At 37.4% G+C, this 8,593-nt stretch overlaps 1 protein-coding gene across 1 annotated transcript in view; it reads left to right on the top strand.

The window, feature by feature from the left end:
* LOC127175364 (NACHT, LRR and PYD domains-containing protein 12-like) overlaps nt 1-7,520 on the top strand; it is a 49,687-nt gene extending 42,167 nt beyond the window's left edge. The window contains exons 9-14 of the mRNA XM_051126395.1: nt 769-939; nt 2,109-2,279; nt 2,564-2,734; nt 5,491-5,661; nt 6,602-6,780; nt 7,120-7,520. Of these exons, the coding sequence (XP_050982352.1) occupies nt 769-939; nt 2,109-2,279; nt 2,564-2,734; nt 5,491-5,661; nt 6,602-6,780; nt 7,120-7,175 (919 nt within the window). The 3' untranslated portion in view covers nt 7,176-7,520. The remainder of the gene's footprint in view (nt 1-768; nt 940-2,108; nt 2,280-2,563; nt 2,735-5,490; nt 5,662-6,601; nt 6,781-7,119) is intronic.
* The last annotated feature ends 1,073 nt before the right edge of the window (nt 7,521-8,593 follow it).

Genomic DNA, 8,593 nt, shown 5'->3' on the forward strand with positions numbered 1-8,593 from the left:
GATTTCTTCAGGCATTCAGAGAAAGTCAGAGATGTTGCATATAAATTATTCAGGCATTGCAGTTAAAAATGTTAAAATTCACATAACAAAAGAATTGAAATATATTTTTCATCTGGTATAAAAGACCAAGCAGAAATCGAGAGCAACCAAACAAGTGGAGAAGCAGCTCATATATACAGCAGCTCAAATCTCCTAAAATCTGATGTGTCAGTTAATGGAGCAAAACAGCAGCATTCTTGAACACACACTTGAAGACAACAAATAAACTTTACATTTTTGACATTTTACAGAAGGGCATCTGGAATGACAAGAGCTAGACTCAAACTTATATTAAAACACATGAACCTTCTGCCAGTTCACAGTTCAGTATGTGGATTATTTTTGTGATTATTTTTGAGGATTATGTGGATTCACATTGACCACATTGGTCATTTTTAAACCAATTACTAAATTGAAACACTTTTTATTACAATTTCATTTTTACTCAATTATAATACAATTACGGTTTTACTCTATTAACAGGTGTTGATTAATAAATAAATATTGTTTAATAATAAATGTTGATTTAATCCATCTTAACTTTTTTTTTTTTTAACAATTTGCCCATAAAACTTAATTTGACATTAAGAAATACATGTGAAGTCATGGTATGAATTAATTTAATTATACTGGGAAAGTAGCTGTTCATTGCAGCAAGTTGTTTGATTGCTTTTTTTATATATAGCTGTTTGATAGTGTTTCACATGTATGATTTTCATATCTCTACAGGTTGAGTTATTGTGGTGTCACAGATGAAGGTTGTGCTGCTCTGGCTTCAGCTCTGAGATCAAACCCCTCACACCTAAAACAACTGGATCTGTCTGGGAATAAACTAGGAGATTCAGTGAAGCTGCTTTCTGATGCACTACAGAATCCTCACTGTAAACTGGAGAAACTGTGGTAAGATCATATACGACACACTGTAAAGTATACAGTATGTGAAGTGCAAAATAAATTACGGTTTTGAAAACAAAATTACAAATACAAAAACAAAACAACAAATTTAAACACAATGGCTAATCTAAACACAATAACAAGTCAGTCACAATGCAAAAGGTAGGTATTGTTTGCAAATTGACTAGTTATCACTGATTGGATGAGACATCTGTCAATCAAGAAAGCATAGGCGTAATTTATGGGTGGGACAGATGGGAACATGTCCCCACCACTATTCGCCATGGTCAGTACTGTCCCCATCACAAGGTCGTACCTGATGCAGATGAAACGTATATGATTTTGTTTCTGTTAAATAAGCTGCGATCTGGCATTGGAATCTATTGTTTTTTTTTAAAAACATGAATGTTTGCTGCAGTGTTTTTAGTGACAGAACGTTCTCTTGTGGCTCATGCACGGTGTCACGCAGCACTTCAGTCTATCGCTTAACTTTTTTTCAGTAGCAAAAACCTTTTAGATGCATAACCTGTTTACATGTACTGCAAATAGAAACGAGTCACATACTGTAAGTGGGAGAGTAAGGACCCGAGTACAAGCTTAGAGATGTGTTTATTTTAAACAAAAATTAAATGTTCAAAAAATTGAAATAAAGTCTCTGAAAACTATTGTGGGAATAAAGTGTCTAATGTTTATTTAATAGTCCTTATAATTGATCAGGGAGGCTGGCAGATCAGTCATGTGCAGCTCGTATTTTCACCATTCTCAAATCCAGCACCCTGCAAACTTGCAGAGAATAAAGCAGATTGGAAAATGGATGGATGTTATTACATAATGTTTTGTAATTTACTGCAGTACACAAATAATATCTCACAGTGCAGGTGATCTCAGACAGAAGAAACCTGTAAACACACACACACACAATCCCTCCTTCATATATACTAGTACAGATTTATGTAGCGAATGGTCATATTAATAAAAACAGATTTCGCGTAAAAACCTAGACATAGTGCAATAAAGAAATATTTCTTTTTCTTGAATGAGACTTTGGATGTTTTATGATCATGTTTTATGTTCTGTGAGATATGAATAACTTTTGTACTTTATCTTTAATAATGGATTCACAGCTAAACTGATCTGATCTGAGAGAGTGAAGAGTGTGTCATTGTTCTCTACAGGTTGATTGATTGTGGTGTCACAGATGAAGGTTGTGCTGCTCTGTTTTTAGCACTGAGATCAAACCCCTCACACCTGAGACAACTGAATCTCTCTGGGAATACAGTAAAAGATTCAGTGAAGCTGCTTTCTGATGTACTACAGAATCCTCACTGTAAACTGGAGAAACTGTGGTAAGATCATATATGACACACACATGCTGTGTTGTAAATGGTGTCATCAATTAAGACAGATTTGGCATAATACCAACCTTTTGCCTAAAATAGAGAAATAGTGCATATAATAAAATTTATTCTGCTTGAGTAAGACTTTTTGTTTTGTGATTGTTTTGTGTTCTGTGACATTTTGAACCACCAATGATCCGTCAAACATATTGATTTTTGCTTCTTTAATAATGGATTCACAGCTAAACTGATCTGATCTGAGAGAGTGAAGAGTGTGTCGTCGCTTTCTACAGGTTGAGGGATTGTGGTGTCACAGATGAAGGTTGTGCTGCTCTGGCTTCAGCTCTGAGATCAAACCCCTCACACCTGAGAATACTGAATCTGTCTGGGAATGAACTAGGAGATTCAGTGAAGCCGCTTTCTGATGTACTACAGAATCTTCACTGTAAACTGAAGAAACTGTGGTAAGATCATATATGACACACTGTAAAGTATACTGTATGTGGTGACAAAAACAAAATTCCAAATACAAAAACAAATTTAAACAAAATGGCAAATTTAAACACAAGTCAGAAAATGCAATAACAAGTCAGTCACAATGCAAAAGGTAGGTATTGTTTGCAAATTGAATACTTATCACTGATTGGATGAGACATCTGTCAATCAAGAAAGCATAGGCGTAATTTATGGGTGGGACAGATGGGACATGTCCCCACCACTTTTCGCCATGGTCAATACTGTCCCCATCACAAGGTCGTACCTGATGCAGATCAAACGTATATGAATTTGTTTCTGTTAAATAAGCTGCGATCTGGCACTGGAATCTAAAAACATGAATGTTTGCTGCAGTGTTTTTAGTGACAGAACGTTCTCTTGTGGCTCATGCACAGCGTCACGCAGCACTTCAGTCTATCGCTTAACTTTTTTTCAGTAGCAAAAACCTTTTAGATGCATAACCTGTTTACATGTACTGCAAATAGAAACGAGTCACATACTGTAAGTGGGAGAGTAAGGACCCGAGTACAAGCTTAGAGATGTGTTTATTTTAAACAAAAATTAAATGTTCAAAAAATTGAAATAAAGTCTCTGAAAAATATTAAATGGTGGGAATAAAGTGTCTAATGTTTATTTAATAGTCCTTATAATTGATCAGGCAGGCTGGCAGATCAGTCATGTGCAGCTCGTATTTTCACCATTCTCAAATCCAGCACCCTGCAAACGTGCAGATTGGAAAATGGATGGATGTTATTACATAATGTTTTGTAATGGACTGCAGTACATATCTCACAGTGCAGGTGATCTCAGACAGAAGAAACCTGTAAACACACACACACACACACACACACACACAATCACTCCTTCATACATACTAGTACAGATTTATCAGAATCAGAATCAGAATTAGCTTTATTCGCCAAGTGTGCGCAAACACACGAGGAATTTGTTGTGTTTTTTTAAGGTGCTCCTGGTACATACATACATGCATACATACATACAACATTTAAATAGAATAAAAACTTAAAAATAAATAATAATGTGTGAATCTGGAACAGATGATTTATGTACAGATTTGTGCATTATTTTCTCTATATACAGCTGTATAAATAAGAGATGTGCATGAGTATTTACATAATAATACTACAGAAAGAGACAATAATTAGAAATGGAGAAAGAAATACAGAAATGAATTGTAGAACCCAGGTAATGTTCATGTTTATGTGTTTAAACTGGAGATGGCATTTGGGAAAAAGCTGTTTTTATGTCTAGATGTTTTAGTGCTCAGGGATCTGTAGCGTCTGCCTGAGGGGAGAAGTGCAAACAGGTTGTGCCCGGGGTGAGAAGGGTCTTGGATGATGTTTCCTGCCCGTTTCTTCACTCTGGAGATGTATAAGTCCTGAAGGTTGGGCAGGTGCACACCAATGATTCTTTCTGCTGTCCTAACAGTCTGTTGCAGTCTTCTTATATCTGATTTACTGGCTGCCCCAAACCAGACAGTTATAGAAGAGCACAGAACTGACTCAATGACAGCGGAGTAGAACTGTGTCATCAGTGCCTGTGGTAGATTGAACTTTTTCAGTTGACGAAGAAAGTACAACCTCTGCTGGGCTTTTTTCACAGTTGAGTCAATGTGAATGTCCCACTTCAGGTCCTGGGAGACGTTAGTTCCTAGGAACTTGAATGAGTCCACTCCAGCCACAGTGCTGTTCATGGTGGTGAGAGGGGTGAGTGCAGGGGGGTTTCTCCGGAAGTCCACCGTCATCTCTACAGTTTTGAGCGTGTTGAGCTCCAGGTTGTTGTGACTGCACCAGAGAGACAGCTGCTCAACCTCCTGTCTGTAAGCAGATTCGTCGCCATCCCATATGAGACCGATGACAGTGGTGTCATCTGCAAACTTCAGAAGTTTGACAGAGGGGTCTTTAGAGGTGCAGTCGTTTGTGTAGAGGGAGAAGAGCAGTGGCGAGAGAACGCAGCCCTGTGGAGCTCCAGTGCTGATGGTGCGGGTGCTGGATGTGAGTTTTCCCAGCCTCACTAGCTGCTGCCTGTCTGTCAGGAAGCTGGTGATCCACTGACAGATGGAGGTGGGCACAGAGAGCTGTGACAGTTTATTTTGAAGGATATCTGGAATGATGGTGTTGAAAGCAGAGCTGAAGTCCACAAACAAGATCCTTGCATAGGTCCCTGGTTTGTCCAGATGTTGAAGGATGTAGTGCAATCCCATATTGACTGCATCATCCACAGACCTGTTTGCCCGGTAAGCAAGGGTCCAGTCCTTCAAGTAGGCCAACACCAGTCTCTCAAATGACTTCATGACCACAGATGTTAAAGCAACAGGTCTGTAGTCATTAAGTCCTGTGGTTTTTGTTTTCTTGGGTACAGGGATGATGGTGGAGCATTTGAAGCAGGATGGGACTATACATAGCTCCAGAGATCTGTTGAAGATCAATGTGAAGATAGATGATAGCTGGACAGCACAGGCTTTAAGGCAGTGAATAGTTTATGTAGTGAATAGTCATATAAATAAAACAGATTTTGCATAAAAACCTAGACATAGTGCAATAAAGAAATATTTATCTTTCTTGAATGAGACTTTGGATGTTTTATGATCACGTTTTGTGTTCTGTGACGTTTGAATAACTTTTGTACTTTATCTTTAATAATGGATTCACAGCTAAACTGATCTGATCTGAGAGAGTGAAGAGTGTGTCATTGTTCTCTACAGGTTGAGTTTTTGTGATGTCACAGATGAAGGTTGTGCTGCTCTGGCTTTAGCTCTGAGATCAAACCCCTCACACCTGAGACAACTGAATCTGGCTGGGAATAAACTAGGAGATTCAGTGAAGCTGCTTTCTGATGTACTACAGAATCCTCACTGTAAACTGGAGAAACTGTGGTAAGATCATATATGACTCACACATGAAGCACATTTAAAGTAAATATAAGGTGTTCAGCCTCAACTTTTTAGTGTTAAAATAAACATCATTGCAAAAGTCATTGGTTCTGATGTTCACTGTAGTTTATATGTAGATGATATCTGCATTTGTTACAGAAGCAAGTACATGAATACCATCGAGCAGAAAAATGCAACTGAAGATAAACAAATTACAGTCTTGGTCAACACAGAACTCTTTCATAATCAACTAAAAACAGACCAATGCATTATAAAAAAAATCAAATCAAATAAAAGTATATTATATTGTATATGTATATTCATAATCAATGACAAAATATATTTTCAACTAGGTTAGTGGATAATTCAGCAGTAAAAGTCTTTCTAGACATATTCACAGACTTGAATATGTTTTCATTATGAGAGAGTTTCTAAAATTATTAAAAAAAAAAGTCACATAAACAGTTTAAAATATTATAACAAAAACACACTTTGCATACACAACTAATTCACAATCTCTATTGAGTTCAACACATTTCTATCTAGTTTTAGGCTGCCAAATGAGACTAAACATGACACAATGATCAAGTGTTTGATCACAAGAGTTAATAAATGAGATGTAATGGGGAACACGTGGCTCCTGTGAGGCAAATGTCCTCCTGTAGGTTTTTATTAGAGGTGCAAGTGACTGTTTCTCCAGACAGATCCGTCCTTATATCACTATGAAACAATATCTCACATTCAGCTCTGTGTGTCTGTTCAGTCCTGAAGCACATGACAGTTTCAAACAGCACCACTGAGCATCAACATGCATAAATCTCATTCTATCAGCAGCAGTATGTGGCAATGATTGTCATTTTATCTCCTCTCCTGCTCTGAGACCAGAGTCAATAACAAACTACAGACACTTCAACTACAATTCACATTATGTCTTTCTTAACAGGTTGATTAATTGTGGCCTCACAGATGAAGGTTGTGCTGCTCTGGCTTCAGCTCTGAGATCAAACCCCTCACACCTGAGAGAACTGAATCTGTATGGAAATAAACTAGGAGATTCTAGTAGGAAGTTACTCTCTGATCTGAAGAAGGATCCACTTTATAAACTGAAGACATTATACTATTGTGAGTGTTTGTTTATTTAAAGTTTCTATGTTGAGTAATAGACCTCCTGTGTGTGTAATTGGAGAATATAAGATAATAATTCAGCTCCTCTTTAGTCTCTATTTTAAACTGTTTAATTCTGTGAAGTGACTGATTTATTAATACTTTAATCTCTTACAGAGTCTCTAAGTGATAGAAGTTGTTGATCATTTACTGTTATTAATCTATGATCAGTTGTTCGTTCATTTCTCTGGCTGTAATATGAATATACTGTGTTTTTTCTGAAATGGATCTGCTGATGTGATGTGACAGCAGTAATGTCTCATACTCATATGTGACTGTCTGTGTGTTTTATTGTAGACTCTCAGTATTTAGACGCCGTTCCAGTTTCCTCAGGATCAGCTGATGGTGAATAAGGAGCCGCTACAGAGACGTCACAGTCACACAATCAACAGAGACTGCGTGGTGTGGGGGTCCACCATATATTTAGGGATGTTCATTTTGGTTCATTTTTCTGATGACTGCCAACGCTCATTGGCCAATCATTGGAATCGATAAGTTTATGTGACCCAAACATTTGTATTCATGCAGAATGAAAGATACAGGTATGTTTATCTAGAAATAAATTATTTTAAAGCTGCTTACATTTTTTGTTTTTTTGTTTTTTGCTTTGCTTTCTTCCCTATAGCTTACACAATTTTGACTTGTGTATAGAATATAGCACTTTTTACATTTATCTTTCTATTCCATGCAGCAAATGTTTTAAAATAGCTTGGAAGGAACAAAATTAAGTTACTTTTTTGCATTTCTTCACTAGATGCTTTTTAAGAACTGTTTCAGTATAAAGTTTATGGGTAGCATAATGTAAAACATTGTCATTAATTCACTGTACTTTGTGTTAAAGACAAATCCACTGTTTTATACAGATAGCAGAAAATAGGTTTAACGCAAAATAAACTATAGTAAATGGCACAGCATGTGTACGCACTGATTGAAGTTTTGGAATTGTCTGAAAAAATGATTTTGCACAGCCTCTTCTGGAAACAAATCATTTCGGTGCTAACAAGAAACTTTCTGTTGACTGATTTGAAACCAGCTCCAGTGACTGCACATGTGAACAGAGCAACATAAGCCTTGTGTAGCACACGATCATTCGATCTGATATTCTGTCTCTTGGAAATGGAGCAGTGTCCTGCTGTGTGGGCTTTGCTTTAAATCAGGGGTTCCCAGCCGTGTTCTTGGAGATCGATTTTCCTGCAGAGTTCAGCTCCAACCCTGATCAAACACACCTGAACCAACTAATTAGGATCTGAAGAAGCACTTAATAATTACAGACAGGTGTGTTTGGTCAGGGTTGGAACCAAACTCTGCAGGAAGGTAGATCTCCAGGAACAGGATTGGGCACCCCTGCTTTAAATCTTCTGCACACAGTCCATTTCAACAGAAGATTTTTTACAAGTTGCCTGCCTCAAAAAAAATCCATCGTCTACTTCTGATTTGTACAAAAGTGTCTCTCAGACCAGAATGCATGGTAAATTCATGGTTGTACTGAACCAGCAGCTCACAATATCTGCTTTTGCTAGGTAGAATCCATGGATGTTTTTCTCTGTAACTGAAGTCTGACTGTTGCAGTCTGCCTCCAACACACAGGAATTCATCAGCATCGAGAAAACGTTTTTCAGATCTCTGATTTTTGAATCTGAGTTCAGGGTTTTACCTGTCTTTATCAAACTAATCTCATGACCAAAGCTGAAAACTTGTCACTTAAGTACTTTTCAGCCTCAAACATTTCCTCAGCAGTAAACTCACCTCGTCTCTTGGATCTTGAACTTGC

The sequence above is a fragment of the Labeo rohita genome, chromosome 13 (assembly GCF_022985175.1).
Source record: "Labeo rohita strain BAU-BD-2019 chromosome 13, IGBB_LRoh.1.0, whole genome shotgun sequence".
Classification (NCBI taxonomy): domain Eukaryota; kingdom Metazoa; phylum Chordata; class Actinopteri; order Cypriniformes; family Cyprinidae; genus Labeo; species Labeo rohita.